Here is a 17773-nt window from a genome sequence, read left to right on the forward strand (position 1 = left end):
ATTTAATCCCGACAGCGGCCAAGGGTGTGTATGGACTTTTATTCCAAGCATCCACCCAGGACTCTCACAGCTGAACAGAGTGAGAGAAGGAGCTGCTGGCTCTGTCCACCCCAGCCATGTCAGCAGCCTTGGAGGAGTTCTGCGGGTCTGTCTTCTGGGTGAGTGGCTGTGTTGGCCTGTTGGGGTAGGGTGCTTGGTGGGCAGTAAGTGAGGATGGTGGGCACTGAGTGGAGTGGAAACAGGAGGGATAGGAGCTATCAGAGTGCTGGTGCTGTGAGTCAGGTGAGGGCTGAGCGACCCTGAGTGACTTCGGGGGACAGTCAGGTTGGGTGCTAGGAAAAGGTTCTTCACCAAAGGGCAGTGGGCACAGCTGCAGGCTGCTGGAGTTCAGGACATGTCAGGACAGTGCTCTCAGACATAAGGTCTGATTGTTGGGTGGCCCTTTGTGGAGCCAATGGTTGGGCTCAATGGTTCTTGTAGATCCCTTCCAACTTCCAACAGGATACTCTATGATTCTATGGTTCTATGATCTGACTGTCTATTTTTGTCCCCAGAATGACTCCTTCCTCGCTCGCTCAGATGCTGACCTCCCGGTGTGCTTCCAGCAGACAGTGCTGGTCTGGATCCCTCTTGGCTTCCTCTGGGTTTTCGCTCCATGGCAGCTCCTTCCCTTGTGCAAATCTAAATCCAAGAAAGCATCTCTGACCAAACTCTACATCATCAAACAGGTAGTGTGGGGCGGAGGGGCCACAGAAGCCGGCAGGAGCAGCCTGGGTTGAGTGGTGGTGTGTAGAAAGCTTCTAAGCTGGAGTTGGGTAGTTGGGTGAAGAATGAACAGATGAAAAGTGTAGGAGAGAAGAAGCACTGTGATGGAAAAGCCAGAAGGAAGCCCATGATGATGCATAGCTGGGACAGAGGGCACCACATGGCTGGGACGCTCCAGCAGGGAGGTCTTAGGTGTGCATTGCAGCCTCTGATATTATGTGCTTGTGTGTTCCAAGGTTAAAATGATGGCAGTGCTCCCATGGAAGGGCACAAGAAAGCTCTTTGCACCAGGTTTGGGTTGGAAAGGGTGCGGTGATCTACAGGGCTTAGTGCTTTTATATCCAGTCGCATTGTTTCCCACTGGTTTCCAGTGCACAGGGCGCTGGGTCTCTCCTCACAACTGCCCTCCTCTCCTCACAGGTGCTGGCTACGTTGCTGTTGATGACAGCTGTGGCAGAGTTGGTCTTGGCAGTTACAGAGGGCACAGGGCAGAACTCCCTGCCAGCTGTCTGGTACACCAACCCCAGCCTATACATCGTTACCTGGGTAAGCGTCAGCGGGACAACGTGCTGAGTGTCACCAAAGAGATGGTGTGAGATGGCAGGCCTGAGTTGCAGAAAGCTTCCATAGCACAGGGATGGAGGCAGACTGCTTCTGCAGAAGAGCAACCTGGGAGATGGGGATGGGGCAGCACTGAGTATCTGCGGGAATTCTGTGGGAAGGAAGAGTTGAGAAGTGCCATAGAATTCTGAGGCAGAGGAGATCTGTGATTAGAGATTGGATTTGTGAATGAAGATATGTGAGATTGGTCTAGAAAACTGAGGGCATAGGAGCTGCGTGTGCAGGGGAACACATGCACAGGTAGCAGATATTTTGTAGAAGTTATCGGCCAATCTAACAGGCTTAATAAAGCCATAAAACTTAGGAGCTGCACTTAGAAGCAAACATAACAATTTGCTAACGGTTACTATTTTATCAGTTGAATTTATGTGCAAAGTTTAGGAGATATTGTTAACCATGGGTCTCTGACCTGCGTAATATCAGGCTTGGAGTGATGTTCAGGAGCTAGAACATTGCTTTATGCCTGCTCTTTACAGCATGGCCAAGAACCTGGGGTGAGAACAGCTAAAGCATAATGCTGGGGTGCCTTCAGACCTTGTTTTTCCTATGAGCATTTTGATATGATGTCTCCCTGAAATAAACCTTTGCCCTGTGTGATGAACTCTGAAGCTTCTGTAGGACTCACAAAGACCACATGTGCCAGTGCCTGGGTACATGTACCCACCCCAAAGGCGTGTTTGAAGGGCAGAGCTTGTCCTACTGCCCTGCCCGAACCTCAATGATGGTTTTTCTTCCAGATCTTGGTGCTTCTGATCCACTATGCACGGAGCTTCTGTTTGCGCAGAGACTCGGTGGTACTGTTCTGCTTCTGGATCCTGTCACTGCTCTGTGGGATCCTGCCGTTCCAGTCCCTTGTCCGGAGAGCACTGCAGGTTGGGTTTGCCAAGGAGCTGTGTATTTCCCCACAGCATTGTTCAGTCCCCAAAGAAAGTAATAGGATCATAGAAGACCCTGAGGTATTACCCCATAAGGATCATCGAGTTCCTTATGGATCTCAGCCCTTGACAAGCTCTCAGTGGTATCACTGAGGTCCCAGCTGCCATATGGACCTTGGGAACTGGAAGAGGAATAGCCTTTTAAATTCACCCTCTCCCTTTGAGGAAGCATGAGAAAACCAGGACAAATTTCTCCCCTTATGGACATCTGGGAGGAGCGGGGGAGAAGGAAAGAGGGATGGTGAAGGGAAGCTGAGAGAGGACACAGAGTTCTGCAACTGCTCTGTTAGTTTGAATGCTGTTTCTGAGGGCCAGGTGGCCTTGAGACAAGACCCAGCAGTCACCCTGGGCTCTTTCCCACAGGATCCCATCTCGGATGTACCACGGTTTGTCCTCTTCTTCATCTCCTATGGGCTCCAGCTGCTGCTCTTTATTGTCTCAGGCTTCTCAGATATCTCCCCAGAAGCAAAGGAATTTGCAAAGAAGGTATGAAGTGCATGCAGGGTGGGTGAGGGTGCTGGGAAGGCGTGAGCAAGGAGCACAAGAAGAGCTGGAGGCTGCAGGAGCTGGTCAGTTCTTGTCAATTTCATCTTAGCACCTGCAGTGCCTCAGTACTCACTTCTCTTTCCTTTGCACTCTAGAACCCAGGGGTGACAGCCTCCATCCTGAGTTCCATCACCTTCGAGTGGTACAGCAGGTGAGCAGGACTATGGGTGGCAAAATGCAGGGAGACCTCAGGGCTGAGCTGCACAGGCTGCTATGAGCCATAGCATCACAGCATAGAATCACAGAATGGTTGGGTTGGAAGGAACCATAAAGTCCATCCAGTTCCAACTCCTTGCTGTGGGCTGGCTGCTACCCAATAGATCAGTGCCAAGGGCCCCATCCAAGAGCTGGCCAAGGAGAATCAGTGCAGTCTATGCAGCCTGAGCTTGGACACCCAAGCTGCTGTGCACTGGTCCCTGGTGCATTAGGCCCAGCCTGCAGGTAGCAGTGATCTGTCATGGCTCTGCCACGTGGCATGAAAGTTGCATGGGAACTTCAGCCACAATAGGCTGTGAACACAAATTGGGGCTTGAACTGCAGGAAGCTCGGTTTGTAGCTCTCCCTCTTTTAGGAACCAGACTCCGAAAGCTCTGCATTTGCAGTAAGGACCTTCCTACAGACTCAGTGTTGGAGACTTGCTAGGGAGAGATCTCTCTGCCCTACAGGATGGTTTACAAGGGCCATCGAAAGCCCTTGGAAATCGAAGATGTCTGGGAATTGAAAGATGAAGACAGGATACAGGCCTTATATGCTACTTTTGAGAAGAACATGAAGACTGAATTGAGGAAGGCCCAAGCAGAATTGGAGAAACGGAAACGCAAGAAAAGACGCCGGGAACGTGACACAGAGCACATGAATGGGATGAGCAAGGCCCAGAGCCAGGACATCCTGGTGCTGGTAAATCCCTTCCCACGTGTGGCCTTGCATGAGATGCAGAGATCTAAGCCCAGCCTTGTTGAGTAGGGTCACCTCATCTCCTTACAGCCCCCGGTGCTGAGTTTTCCGACTCTGATTCTTCAGGGCCATGGACAAAGATGGGGAATCCTGTGGCAAGGTCTTTCCCATCCTCAGCAGATCCTTATTTTTTGAGATACCAAGAAATTCTCCATCCTTATGCCCTGCAGAAGAACAGGAACCATCCCTCAAGGCTGCAGTACAAGCAGCTTCCCTGTCTCTGTATTTCCCTGTCCCAGATATCTCCCAGGTCTGAGTGAAAATCACTCTGAATTGAGAGAGAATCACAGAATCATTCAGGTTGGAAGAGACTTCTAAGATCATTCAGTCTGGCCATCAACCCATCCCCACCCTGCCCACTAACCATGTCCCTTAGTGCCACTTCTCCACATTCCTTCAACGCCTCTAGCAATCGTGACTCCAACACCTCTCTGGGCAGCCTGTGCCAGTGCATCACCACTCTTTCTGAGAAGGAATTTTTCTATAATTTATCCATAATATAGATAGATAATATGACAGGAGTTAACGCCTGGGCTTCATTCAGGACACCTAATCTGGGGGTTATGTAGCTGCCCTGGAAGCATCCTTTCAGGTGCCAAAAGCCATAGGACCTGCTCATTTATTTCTTCATTTTCTCCTCTAGGAGGAGAAGCAGCCAAAGAAGAAGAAAAAGAGAGGTAAAGGGGATTCCTCTCACAAGGATTACCCCAAGAAGTGGCTGATTAAAGTCCTCTTTAAGACCTTCTTGCAAAACCTTATGATGTCGGTGGCTTTCAAATTGGTACATGATATGCTTGTGTTTGTCAGCCCCCAGCTGCTGAAGTGAGTCACACCATCCCAGCCTTGCCCCCAGCCCCACCACCTCCCTGTGTGCTCAGCACCCAACTGCCTGTGTTGGTTTGGAGCACCCTGTTGGGTCTGTCTCCATGGGTGGGTTGCTCATGGCCTCTCTGCCCCTCAGGCTGCTGATCGCCTTTGTGTCAGATGCGGAGGCCTATGCCTGGGAGGGGTACCTGTACAGCGTCCTGCTCTTCCTGACCGCGATACTCCAGTCCTTCTGCCTGCAGCAGTACTTCAACCTGTGCTTCCAGCTTGGCACAAATGTGCGTGCCAGCCTCATTGCTGCTATTTACAAGAAGGTAGGTATGGCTCTGTCACCATCCCCAGCTGGCTTTCTCCTAGCTGGGCTGGGAATTCCAGCATCTCTTCCCATCAGCCTGGGGCAAACAGCACAACTGATAGTTACCAGATCTGAGGAGCAGTTTCAGTGTGCCGTGCTGGTTCCCAGTTCTGCTCCCATAAGGTTTGCATTGACCACAGTTTCTCTCTCCAGGCGCTCACCATGTCCAGTGCCACTCGCAAAGAGTCTACAGTGGGAGAGACTGTGAACCTGATGTCAGCTGATGCCCAAAGATTCATGGACATGGCCAACTTTGTTCACCAGCTCTGGTCATCACCCTTGCAAATTATCTTGTCCATTGTCTTCCTCTGGGGAGAGCTGGGCCCCTCTGTCCTGGCTGGCCTTGCAGTCATGGTGCTGCTCATCCCCATAAATGCATTCCTGGTCAACAAGTCCAAACACATACAGGTCAGTGGTGGGAGAAAGGTTTTCCCTGTTGTTGTTTTTCTTCCTGCTCCCATAGCATTCCTTGTTATGCTGCAGATCTTTCCCAGACTGGGTCTGATTTGGGCTGGGGTGGTCATCCAGACTCATAGGGTGTCTTCCCGGGTCCTGGAGCCTTCCCTTCTCTTCCCAAGGGCAGCCCAGGTGCATTCTCAAGAGTGAGCTCTGTCTGGTTGAGGTGTAGCCATGACCTCTGGCTCTTCTGTTTGTAGATAAAGAACATGAAGAACAAGGATGAGCGCATGAAAATAATGAGTGAAGTCCTCAGTGGAATCAAGGTGAGTAGTAGAGTGTGGACTCCCTGGAAGATGGGCATTCCAGTGAGGCCAGCACCAGCTCACTCTGGTTATTTCACAGATCTTGAAGCTTTTTGCCTGGGAGCCCTCATTTGAGAAGCGAATCAATGAGATTCGAGGATGTGAATTGAAGAACTTGCTGAAGTTCTCTTACCTGCAGTCAGTTTCTATCTTCGTGTTCTCATGTGCCCCCTTCCTGGTGAGTGCCAGCAGGCTGGGGAGAGCTGCGCTTTCCTGACAGCTGGGGTTGGGTTGGGACCAAGGGGATGGGAAAAATGGGGAACCTTCAGCATGAAGTGAGGGGAAGCAAATGACCTGGGCTGCACACAACCACACTAATGGTGGCTTTCTCTGTCCTAGGTCTCCTTGGCCAGTTTTGCTTTGTACGTACTGGTGGATGAGAACAACGTCCTGGATGCACAGAAAGCCTTTACCTCCATCTCCCTTTTCAATGTGCTACGCTTCCCCATGGCCATGCTGCCCTTGGTTCTCTCTTCCTTAGTGCAGGTCAGCCCTCAGGAAGACTGCCTGATACCTCTGTCTGAGCCAGCACATGGGGTTCAGATGTGTAATTGTTCTGGGCCTTGGGCACCCAAGTATCAGTGCACAGAGCTCTTTTGGCAGTAGGGTGGAATGGGACTTGCCTGTGTGACACAGGGTTAGGGCTCAGAGGTGGAGGACGATGCTTGAGTGTAGGCAGTGTATGGGGTGCTCTGCTTAGGGGGCTCTTGTAAGCACGCCCAGCTGTGCCTCATGCCATCCTCTTTCTGCCATGGCAGACCAATGTCTCAAAGGCGAGGCTGGAACGGTACCTGGGTGGAGAGGATCTGGACACCTCAGCTATTCACCATGACTCCATCCCAGGTAGGTAAAGCTCTGGCTTAGTCCCTGTGGGTTATTGGCTGGCCTCACCTTGCGCCAGCAAGCAGCAAGCAGATCATGATATGCTGGGGGCCATAGGACATTTCAGAAGTGGATCTGTGCAGGCAGGAGCTGAGCAGAGCCAGGTGAAGGACGCATGGAAGATTTTGGGGGTGGTGCAGACTGGTTGGTTTGGGATGCCCAATCCAATCACAAGGGATGAAGCTGGCTTGCACTTTCTCAGCCCTGAGGTGCATCTCTTTGCTGACAGGCAGTGCTGTGCGCTTCTCGGAGGCCACATTTACCTGGGAGCAGGATGGGAATGCTGCAATAAGAGAGTAAGTGCCATGTGCCATATAGGGCCTGATGGGTCCCTCTCCCTCTAAGCTTTTAATTGGGCAAGGCAGTCGTCTCTTTACAGTGCCAGTCATGGTGAACCCCCAGCTGTGTTCTGCTCTGTGTGGGTCCTTTGCAAGAGACATGCTGCTCACTGGGCTCTCCTGTCTTGCAGTGTCAACCTGGACATCAAACCTGGGAGCTTGGTGGCTGTGGTCGGGGCTGTGGGCTCAGGGAAGTCTTCGCTGGTATCTGCCATGCTGGGGGAGATGGAGAATATCAAAGGACACATCAATATTCAGGTGAGAGTGGCTGGCTTGTGCCAGGGGCTGTGGGGCTCACAAATAGGCATGGGGCAGGCACTGGGTGACCATGCGACCCCCCAGGTGAGGGACCACGGTAGTTCTGAGAGGTGTGAGGTGGTCTTGTTTGGGCTGATGCTCTGGTGATTACCCTGTTCTTCTGTCTCTCTCCTAGGGCTCCCTGGCCTATGTCCCCCAGCAGGCCTGGATCCAGAATGCCACGCTGAAAGACAATATCCTTTTTGGATCAGAGCTGGATGAAGCTAGATATCAGAAGGTCATCAAGGCCTGTGCCCTCCTTCCAGACCTGGAGCTACTACCTGCAGGCGACCAGACAGAGATTGGAGAGAAGGTATCAGTCTTGGGCACTGCGCAATGGGGATAAACAAATATGTGGCGAACACACATGGCAGAGAGAAGGGCCGGCACCCTGTGGCAGCTTGGGGCTCATGGGGGTTCCTTTTCATTCAGGGCATTAACCTGAGTGGGGGCCAGAAGCAGCGAGTCAGCCTGGCCAGGGCTGTGTACAGTGATGCTGACATCTACATCCTGGATGACCCCCTCTCTGCTGTGGATGCGCATGTTGGCAAGCACCTCTTTGAGCACGTGCTGGGACCTAAAGGGCTGCTGCAAAACAAGGTGAGCGCTTGTGCCCTCCTTCCTGAGACACGGCCAGGCAGAAATGTCTCTGGTACTGTGATGCCCATCCTCCTGGGATGCCCCTCCTCTGCTTGGGACAGAGAAGGGATCCTGTGGCTTTTGAGTAGGTAAGAGAGTCCTAGAGGGATGTGGAGGAGGGAAGGGTGCCCTGTGTACCCATGGCCAGGTGGTGATGAGCAGAGAGGTCCTCAAGCAGAGGTCAGCCCAAAGCTTGGGGTGCAAGAGGTGTTCTGATTCCACCGCCCTCCAACAACAGTGCCACTTTATTGCAGACACGGATCTTGGTGACGCACAGTATCAGTTTCCTGCCCCAGGTTGATAACATCGTGGTGCTGGTGGCAGGAGCAGTGTCTGAACATGGTTCCTACAGCACCCTGCTTGCAAACAGGGGAGCCTTCGCCCAGTTCCTGAACTCATATGGTAGCCAGGAGGAGGATGCTGCAGAGGAAACTACTGCAGGTACTGGGAATGCTACTGGGTATAGGGGATGTGTGTGTCTTGAGGTTCTGAAAGCTCCAAGATGCTATTCATTGGTCTGTCTTTCATTCCCATGTCTGTAGCTGTTGGTTTAGATGGGATTGAAGAGCAGGGGGATGAAGGTATGGAGCCTTTTGTGGAGGAGGGGCCTGATGATGTGGTGACCATGACGCTGAAGCGAGAGGCCAGCATCCTTCGCAAAGAGTTCACCCGCAGGTGGGGACTCAGCCAGAGCTCTCTGTTCTCTCACCTGCTTCCTGCATTACTTTTTAGGAGATCAGGGGGCTTCACTGGGAGATTCCTGCACAGAAGGGGATGGAAATCTTCCTTGCTGCTTCTAACCCTAACTAATGCTGGGTCAGGAACATCTGATCTTGCTTTTACTTGCCTTGCTGTGACCCTGTGGTCTTTCACAAAGCTTGTTCAAAGCTGCCTGTGTAAGGACATTCATCCCAGAGAGCTCCAGCACTGGTGTCCCAGTGCTATGTGGGATGCAACCGCAGAGCAGGACCTCCAGAGCAGCACCCTGGTACTAACAGTGCCCATCACCTTCCCACAGCATCAGTACACGGAGCACCACTTCTGTGAAGAAGGTCCAGGAGGAGCTCGTCAAGAACATAAAGGGCCAGAAGCTGATTGAGAAGGAAGCTGTGGAAATTGGCAAGGTGAGGAAGAAGGAGAAGGAGGCAGAGGAGCACTCTGTACTGACCTTGACTCTTGCCAAGAGAAGCCAGTGCCAGCTTCCAGTGGCCCCACTGCAGCCAGAACACAGCACTGCATGGAGCTGGTGTCCAAGGTCCCTGACAGTGCAGTATGGTGGAGGGAGGACTGAGGGCAGCAAGTCTAACGTTGTGTTGGGTGTCACTGGCTGTGATTTGCTGGGCAGTGATAACGGGCTGAACTTCTCCACAGGTGAAGTTCTCCATGTACCAGCAGTACCTCCGTGCTGTTGGTTTCGGCTTTTCCTTCTTAGTTGCCATGGGCTTTGTGGGAAACTACACTGCCTATGTGGGGACCAACCTGTGGCTCAGTGCCTGGACCGATGATGCTGAGCGCTACCAGAACGAGACCTACCCTGTGCAGCAGCGAGACCTGCGGATCGGCGTCTTTGGGGCACTGGGGATTTCACAGGGTGAGTGCAGGGACACAGGGTGCTGCTCACTCAGTGGTGTGATCCAGCAGGGATAAGGCTGGTGGGATGCAGTTACTGTGGCATGGCGAGGAGGTGGGATGCAGGATGTCACAGTGGGATACTGCACAACTTCATTGTTCCATGTGTCCCATGACTGCCTGGGGCCAGTGTCACACGTGATCTGGGGTTGACCGCTCTGTGCTCTCCTTGCAGCTCTCTTCCTGTTCCTTGCAACCATCCTGTCTTCTTATGGTGCCATGCGAGCCTCCCGGATTCTGCACAAGCAGCTTCTCAGTAACATCCTACGTGTTCCCATGAGCTTTTTTGACACGACTCCCACTGGCCGCATTGTGAACAGGTTTGCCAAGGTAGGAGAACAGCCCCTACATGTGGAAGGTGTTCTGGCAGGTCTGGCGGGTGTTGAGTGGTGCCATGTTCTGTAGAGCAGAAGGGTATGATGAATGCATGGCTCACCATGAGGTTAAACCACATCTTGGGCTGTATATTTGAGAATGAGTGGCCAGCAAATTACAGGGGATTATATCTCATCTGCTCAGTGCAAGAGAGGCCACAGCTGGATGCTGAGTCCTGTTTTGGGGCCACCTGGCCAATAGGGATGTAGAAAAACTGAAGAGGGTTCAGAGTACATTACAGAGAGAGGCAGGAGCCTAGAGCTGTCCTGAGACAACGAGAGGGCCAAACAAAATAATACAGTCAATGTAAATTACTTTGTAAAGTCTTATTATTGGAATCTTCTCCATTAATTAAGCTGTACCCAAGCTAGGATCTGTGGCCCTAAATGAGGCTGTGACATTTACATCAGTACAGTTTGATCCAATATTTTCTCAAATTTTTTGTACTGTGTTAAAGTATGGGTGCATAGGTATCCTGTATGTGTGGAGCCTCTGGGTTTCTTCCTCTCTCTGGAGTCACTGACTGCTTCTCCCTGCTTCTTTTTACACCACAGGACATCTTCACAATAGACGAGACCATTCCCGCGTCCTTCCGCACTTGGCTCAACTGTTTCATGGGTATCATTAGCACATTGCTCATGATCGCCTTGGCCACCCCATTCTTCCTTGTTGTTACTGTTCCCTTGGGCATCTTCTACTACTTTGTGCTGGTGAGTAGCTGGGGCCCGAGAGCAGCTCTTGCCCTGCCTGGAGCAGTGTCCCTGTCACTGCTGGGCTTTGTGTTGGTAACCGAGCTGTCCCCTCATTTCAGCGCTTCTACATCTCCACGTCGCGCCAGCTGCGGCGCCTAGACTCCGTCAGCAGGTCTCCCATCTACTCCCACTTTGGTGAGACAGTGTCAGGCCTTTCCGTCATCCGGTCCTATGGACATCAACAGCGGTTCCTGCAGCAAAATGAGAAGATAATGGACATCAACCAAAAAACTGTTTATTCCTGGATAGTCTCAAATAGGTGAGTTTGCTCCTTATGCCACAGCACTCTGCATCCAGCTCCTGGGAGATGTTCTGGAGATGCTCAAGTCCTCCTTCATAATCACAATCATAGAATCATTTGAGTTGGAAGGGACACTTAGAACTCATCTAGTCTAACTCCGCTGCAATGAACAGGGACACCTGCAGCTCAATCAGGACGTGCTCTGAGGGTCTGTGTAGGAATTGGGAGAGCTTCGGATAGGGCCACCGTCTGTGGAAGGAGGCTTCTTAGGGTGATTTTGAAAGCTCCAGTGAAGTATCCAGAGCCTAGGTGGAGCGAACTGTGCTGTCAAGGGTGGGTCCTGGGAAGATGCCAATGCTCCAGGCCACGTAGGAGTGTGATGGGGCATTGCCTGGTGCTGGCATATGGTACTGAGTTCAACACTGATGAGATGCTGGTCTCACTGGTTGGCCCTGTGCTGGGGCTGTGCTCTCCCATTACAGATGGCTGGCCATCCGTCTGGAGTTTGTTGGGAGCCTGGTGGTCTTCTTTTCTGCACTTCTGGCTGTAATTTCAAAAAACTCTTTGGAAGGCGGCATTGTGGGTCTCTCCATCTCCTCTGCCCTCAACGTGAGTCAGTGAAAGTTTCTTCAGTTAAGTTCTTGGGCTGATGGCTCTGGGCTGGCTGCATGATGCTGCCCCACATTCATCTGCAGTGTGTGGAGAGGGGATTAGCGGGAATGTCTGATAGAGAGAGTGATCATCCGGGGATTACAGCCAGGGGAACACGCATCCACATGTAACGGGGATGCTTGCTGCTGTGGGGAGGAGCGTGTTCTCGATAAACTCTCAACAAAAGGTGGTTGTTCCCTGGTCCCACTGAGCTGTGTGGCTCTGCTGTGCAGGTGACCCAGACACTGAACTGGCTGGTGCGGACGACTTCAGAGCTGGAGACAAATATTGTGGCTGTAGAGCGGGTGCACGAGTACATGAAGGTCAAGAGAGAGGTGAGGAGAGCAGGTTGTGGGCCAACACCTGCTGCACAGCTTGGTGCAGCCCCCTAATTTTCCTGTGCCCTAGGCTCCATGGGTGACAGACAAGCGCCCACCCCACGGCTGGCCCAGCAGAGGCGAGATCCAGTTTGTGAATTACGAAGTTCGGTACCGACCTGAACTGGAACTGGTTCTTCATGGGATCACCTGCAATATTGGGAGTACTGAGAAGGTGAGGACCTCTTTGCCTGCACTGCACCCTTTCTTTGTGGCTTGGAGAAGGCCCACCAGGTGGAGATAAGAGTGCTCACTCAGTTATTTCCAGCCCTGTTAGGTGATCTAAACATCTGCTTCACAGGTTGGAGTTGTGGGCCGGACGGGGGCTGGAAAATCCTCTCTCACCAACTGCCTCTTCCGTATTCTGGAGGCTGCTGGGGGAAAGATCATCATTGATGGATTGGACATAGCGACCATTGGCTTGCATGACCTGCGCCAGAACCTCACCATCATCCCTCAGGTGAGCCAATTCCAGCTTTTCTGCACCCCACATCTTCACAGCTCTGCCCTGGGCATGCCATGGCCCTTCGCACCTCCCTGGGTGCTGCAGGGATCCCACTCCAAGCACTCTTCATCATCATCACCTCCCTGCCCAGGGGCAGGCTGCAGGGCAAACATTCAGCCTTGTTGAATGGCCACAATAGGTGCAAACACTCTGTGCTGTCCCTGGCAGGACCCTGTGCTCTTCACTGGCACCCTGCGGATGAACCTGGACCCCTTTGACCAGTACACTGATGAGGAGGTGTGGAAGGCCCTCGAGCTAGCTCACCTGAAGGCATATGTGCAAGGAATTCCTGAGAGGCTGCAACACATCGTGAGCGAGGGAGGGGAAAACCTGAGGTGAGCAAAGGAACTGAAGCATGTCCTGCTCCCTGCCCTTCTCCAGGGTCTAGGAGGGGGCTGTGGTGGGGTGAGGGGCTGAGACAGGCACCCTCTGTTTACCTGGTAACTCACATCCCCTACCTCCTCCCAGTGTTGGGCAGAGACAGCTTTTGTGTCTGGCCCGGGCCCTTCTCCGCAAAGCCAAGATCCTCATCCTGGATGAAGCAACAGCAGCTGTGGATCTAGAAACTGATCACTTAATCCAGACAACAATCCGGAGCGCTTTTGCTGACTGCACTGTCCTGACCATTGCCCACCGCCTCCACACCATCATGGACAGCAACAGGTACCATAAGGCACAGGAATGGGGCTCAGGGCTACTGGGGTAGGGAGAGGCAGCCAGTAGCAGATGCAAGGATGCAGCCAGAGGTGCAAGAGTGGTTGCAATGCCCAGAACAGCAATGCACAGTTTGTGGGAGTGCAGAACAGAGGAGGGGAAAAATGGTCATGCATTAGTTATGCCTTTGGGGGGTGGGGGTAATGTTTTTAGGACCCTCTACAGCAGCAGGCCACAGAGGGATTCTTGACACCAAATACATTTCACCATCCAGCAGAGATGAGAACTGTGTGTTCACTGAGAGGTGAACTGTCTAGTGTGGCTGTAGAAGCAACACGTGTGTTGGTGGGGCTAGTAGTGGTGCCATCAGCACTATCAGCTTTGACTGTTGGAGCTCAACAGTGTTTTCATTGCCCACTGCCAGGGTGATGGTGATGCAAGCAGGGAAGATTGTGGAATTTGACAGTCCCGACAAGCTGCTTCAGAAGCAGAGCATCTTTTCTGCAATGGCAAAGGACGCCGGCATCACAAACACAGAAACCACCATGCTGTAGGTGGAGTAGAACAGCATGCGGCTTGCGTGTGAGCAGCTCCCTCCTGCTGGGATTCACCAACCCAGCACCTGGATCTCCTTGCAGCTGGACTGCCCAAGACTTTGTCTCTGCAGCTGTGAAGTGAAGGGAAGAGAGTGACTTCTCTGGCTGGCAGGGGCAGAACATATGGACTTGAGCCATTACCCGCTGCTACACCCTGCCAGCTGTGCACATGAGGATCTCAAGCTACATAACTTATGCAGAAGAAAGTTACGTCAAGCAGGGAGACCATGTACACCCCAAGGGTCCAAGTTTTTGTACTTTGTTATGCCAGGGGAACCTAGCAGAGAGATGCTGCAGCACTACTGAATGAAATTTGCAGTATAATCCAAGTGAATGTTATAATTTATTTACCTCTTGTAACTGTTTCTACTCTTCCTACTCCAAGTCTGATTTTAAGGCATGCCAAATAAGACTCAGTTCAGCTTCAATCCTGGCTGGTGTTTGGAGGAAGGTGGTACGGAGGTTATGCACATAAATGTTGGGGGTATACAGATAGACCCATGCCTCTGCACCAGCCATGAACTCTGGGAACTCTGCAGCTGCCCTTGATTGCAATGCAAATGAACGAGACAAACGAAATAGCCTGAGGCTATTGTACCCTTGTGCTGGGGCATGCCACATAAGCACAGAAGTGTGGGCACATATGCACGATACACCAACATGCACACATGCCACACACATAGTACATACTGGTCATCATTGACAAACACTTGACCCTTTGTTTTTTGGGCATCATGCCAAGAGCTGCAGCACTGATGGAGAATGTGTGCACGCTATGTACATGCATGGACAGAGTAGAGCAAAACCCTTCCCAGTAGCTGGTGGCAGGAAGGATGCAAACCACCCACAACCCAGCTGTGCCATGCAACACAGCAGCCAGAGAGGGCAGTGCAATCTATCTTGGTCTAGAGGGAGGCATCCCTGCCTATAGCAGGGAGGTTGGAACTAGATGATGTTAAAGCTCCCTTCTAACCCAAACCATTCTATGGTTCCATGATCTTCATGAGGACACCACCGAAACATAAAAGGCCCCGCAGGGTCCACATGAAGACCTTTGTGAACTTTGCCCTCAGCCTCCTCACATACCAAGCCAGGCACACACCAAGCATTCCCCATCTCTATCCAACACTTGCACAGGTTCTTCCTATGTACAAGGGCAAACCTTTATTTATGGAGCAGCAGTACAGGGGACACAAACACTGCCCCAAAGAGAAAGGAGCTTCCTTCCTTCATAAGACACAGCACCCCTGCAAAGGGCACAGCATCCCTCCCAGAGCATAAGCACCATCTCCAGTGCCCTGCAGTATGCACAGATAAAGCACACCTGGTCAGAGGCCACAAAAATGAGGCTGCAGGACAGCCAGTGCTTTGCCTTTTGTCTTGCTCCAGAGGAGCCAAGATGGGGTCCTGGACACTGGACACAGTATGAAGACATGGCAAGATGGTGTTCAGAACCTACAGCTGGTCCAGGAGGGAAGTGCCTAATGGCTGCTGCTAGCAGCAGAGCTTATAGGCACCCCAGCTCAGCTCCAGGAGACCAAAGCACATGGACACAGTACACCGTGTGTGCAGCTGGAGGCTGGACTCACTGTGGAGCTGAACTACTCACAGCAATCCTCAGAGCAGCTTCCTCTGGCCAGAACAGATATCCTCAGTCTGGGGTCCTGCACAAATAAGACAGGACCTGCTGCTGCTAAGGCACAGACAACATGTTCGCAAGGCTCTAGGCTGCTTTTAACACTGTTTGGCTAAGGATGGCCTCAGCAACAGTCTTCCACAATTTAAATCCACAGTAGCTCGTCAGCACTGGTCCAGCCATTCCCCCTTGGATCACAGCCCCACTCTGCTCCTGGCTGGAGGATAAAACAGCTCAGGGTGACAGCAGCTGTCCCCTGCCCTTAAGCAAAGTGCCTGCTCAGTCAGCCCACCTTCTTTCTTTCCTCATACACAGCCTTATCCCCTAGGGGCAAGCAGTGGAGGCAATGGGCCCCCTGGCAGTCCTGATAGGCACAAGGTGGGGCCTCCTGCCCCCCCAGCCTCACGTGTATTCTGTCTTCCGGATGTAGCTGGAGGGCACATAGCCCTGCTTGCCGTGTGCCTCTGCCAGCCACCACTCCTGATTGCCCGTGATGTCTTCAAACTGCAGGATCCTGAGTCTCTGGTTAGCTGACACACTCAGCTCATTTGTGTTTCGGCCTTTGAAGGTGTAGAGAGCATAGTAGACCTGCTGGGCAAAGGGAGGTGTCAGTCAGGCACTCAGCATGTGCTACATGGCACAGGTTGTGCACTGAGAACCAAGACTCCGTGCTGAGTTTTGGCTTGTGTACCCAAAGAGCAGCAGACCCTGCCCAGCCTCTACCAGAGCTGTCCCCATCTGTCCACCTCCACTCACAGCCTTGTTCTGCACACGTCTCATTGAGACAGGCAAGTCTCTACCTCATACTTCTCTCCCTGGTCATGTCTGCAGAGTATGACTCAGCCTCTACACAAGTGAGGGTCTCACCCTCACACCCCAAGCCCCAGCTACCTCAGGGCTCACCTGGTTGCCTTCTGACTCGCCGCTCTCGAGCCCAGAGTCTCTGTCCTCCACCAAGGATGCAGACCTAAGATGCGTTTTGGTGGGGTGCTCATTGCGAGGGCTGGGGCTGTAGCCTGGCTCGGGTCGGCTGTAGCGGTGTGGAGATGTCACCACTCTGGCCTCCAGTGGGACTGTCCTGTCACCAGAGCTTGGAGAATCCACCTCCGAGGGGGACTGTGGAGAGTGGCACAGCTCTCCCAGTGAGGCAGAGTCCTGGGAGGGTTTATGAGCGAAGGCCACGGTCGCCCCGCTGGGGCTGAAGGTCAGCGTGGTGCTGCTGTGGGGAGAAGAGCTGCTATTCTCAGACTCATTGGAAGAGTGGCTGCCTACTGAGACATCAGACTGGCTGCGGCGTGGGTTGTAGGGCTTCAGAAAGGAGCTGTACACAAAGCCTTTGGTCACTGCAGAGAGGGAGAAAAAAGGAGCTCACGTCAAAGATCAGGAAAACCAGAGGAGAGATGAAGCAAGCACCAAAGGCAGAGAGCAGCCACCTACCCCCATTGTCTATGAGCCAGCGATTCTGGCTGCCCATGGGGTCCTTCTTCTTGATGACTCCCACAATGTCTCCCTCCAGCAGTGAGACATCCAGGTCTTGGGCAGCATTGAAATTGCGATCTGCCTGGAAGAGACTATCAGGGGGATAGCGGGCCAGGAGGGCTGCTCGGATGTCATCTGACTGCAAGATGTAGCTGGGCTGCAGAGGAACAAAGCAAGTGTGAGTGGTTGTTCCAGCACACCAGTGAGCCCTGACATGGGGTCACACGTGACTCACCAAGGCACTGAGAGGCTGCCGCCGGGCAGACTGACGCTCCACGGTCTTTCTCTCAAAAGGCTTCCTGGGAACTGCCTGTGACTCTGGGAAGAAGGTGAAGGCCTGGAGCTGCTGAAGGACTCGACTGTGCTCTTCCTGGAAGATGGCAATGAGGTTCCCCTCCCGGCCAGACGTCTTCAGCAACTGGAACCAGAGCAGGATGAGAGCAGTTAGGTGAAAGCTGCTGGTGAATGTACCTATCACACCAGTGCCCCACCAGACAAACCCTGTGCAGAGATTAGCACTGCACTAAGTCTGGAGTGCTGGCTGTGATCCAGGAACCCACCGACAGCAGAGGCCTCAGCTCCTCCAGAGCCAGGCGCACGAAGTCACAGTGTGCCTCAGCATAGCCCCGCACACAGCTGGCAAACAGCTCCTTGGCAAAGTACAAGAACTTGGGCAGCTCATCCAGCAGCTGGGCATTGAGGGCCTCATAGTTGTTACGGGCTGACTGCAGCTCCTCCAGCGTTCGCTTGTCCTTCAGCTTCTCTGCTCGCTCTGTGCAGTTGTGGAAGTCGAGGAGCTTGTCGAAGCGTTTCTGCACCAGCTTGTGGGGCCCTACAAACATGCTCAGCAGCTGGTTCAGGGGTGAGATCACCAGCCGCTCTGTTCGCTCTTTCTGGTGGGTACAGATGCAGGGAAAAGGTGAGATCAGGTGCTCTCTTCTGTCAAACTGAGAACACCAG

General features: G+C 52.7%; 2 protein-coding genes across 6 annotated transcripts in view; one reads left to right on the forward strand and one right to left on the reverse strand.

Annotated features, from left to right (window-relative positions):
- Positions 1-30: 30 nt before the first annotated feature.
- Positions 31-14126, forward strand: ABCC2 (ATP binding cassette subfamily C member 2). Its single transcript, XM_042818650.1, has 32 exons — positions 31-158; positions 555-728; positions 1186-1311; positions 2124-2258; positions 2685-2807; positions 2963-3018; positions 3533-3764; positions 4465-4643; positions 4783-4960; positions 5155-5409; positions 5658-5723; positions 5803-5940; positions 6102-6248; positions 6521-6605; positions 6874-6940; positions 7114-7240; positions 7416-7592; positions 7712-7879; positions 8173-8359; positions 8461-8593; positions 8937-9042; positions 9290-9509; positions 9723-9877; positions 10477-10632; positions 10734-10933; positions 11398-11524; positions 11800-11901; positions 11975-12118; positions 12245-12403; positions 12617-12783; positions 12917-13111; positions 13527-14126. The coding sequence occupies exons 1-32, from the start codon at positions 117-119 to the stop codon at positions 13654-13656; spliced, it is 4656 nt and encodes a 1551-aa protein (XP_042674584.1). The 5' UTR covers positions 31-116; the 3' UTR covers positions 13657-14126.
- A 713-nt stretch (positions 14127-14839) lies between these two features.
- The window catches only part of LOC122160263 (dynamin binding protein), a 29098-nt gene continuing 26164 nt past the window's right edge, over positions 14840-17773 (reverse strand). For 3 of the 5 annotated variants that reach the window (XM_042818647.1, XM_042818646.1, XM_042818644.1), the window contains 5 exons: positions 17374-17706; positions 17049-17231; positions 16772-16970; positions 16238-16677; positions 14840-15925 (listed from right to left, as the gene is read on the reverse strand). In XM_042818647.1, the coding sequence (XP_042674581.1) occupies positions 15737-15925; positions 16238-16677; positions 16772-16970; positions 17049-17231; positions 17374-17706 (1344 nt within the window). In that variant the 3' untranslated portion in view covers positions 14840-15736. The remainder of the gene's footprint in view (positions 15926-16237; positions 16678-16771; positions 16971-17048; positions 17232-17373; positions 17707-17773) is intronic. The other 2 variants (XM_042818649.1, XM_042818645.1) reach the window with 1 other exon arrangement.

This window comes from Centrocercus urophasianus, unplaced genomic scaffold (assembly GCF_019232065.1).
Source record: "Centrocercus urophasianus isolate 14NV4802_14NV808 unplaced genomic scaffold, USGS_Curo_1.0 seq_17, whole genome shotgun sequence".
Taxonomy (NCBI): domain Eukaryota; kingdom Metazoa; phylum Chordata; class Aves; order Galliformes; family Phasianidae; genus Centrocercus; species Centrocercus urophasianus.

Excerpts from the sequence above, each read along its gene's own strand:
- ABCC2 (XM_042818650.1), top strand. The coding sequence starts at position 117 with ATGTCAGCAGCCTTGGAGGAGTTCTGCGGGTCTGTCTTCTGG. Across the intron at positions 729-1,185 it reads AACTCTACATCATCAAACAG|GTGCTGGCTACGTTGCTGTT; the intron begins GTAGTGTGGGGC and ends CTCTCCTCACAG. Across the intron at positions 13,112-13,526 it reads ACCATCATGGACAGCAACAG|GGTGATGGTGATGCAAGCAG; the intron begins GTACCATAAGGC and ends GCCCACTGCCAG.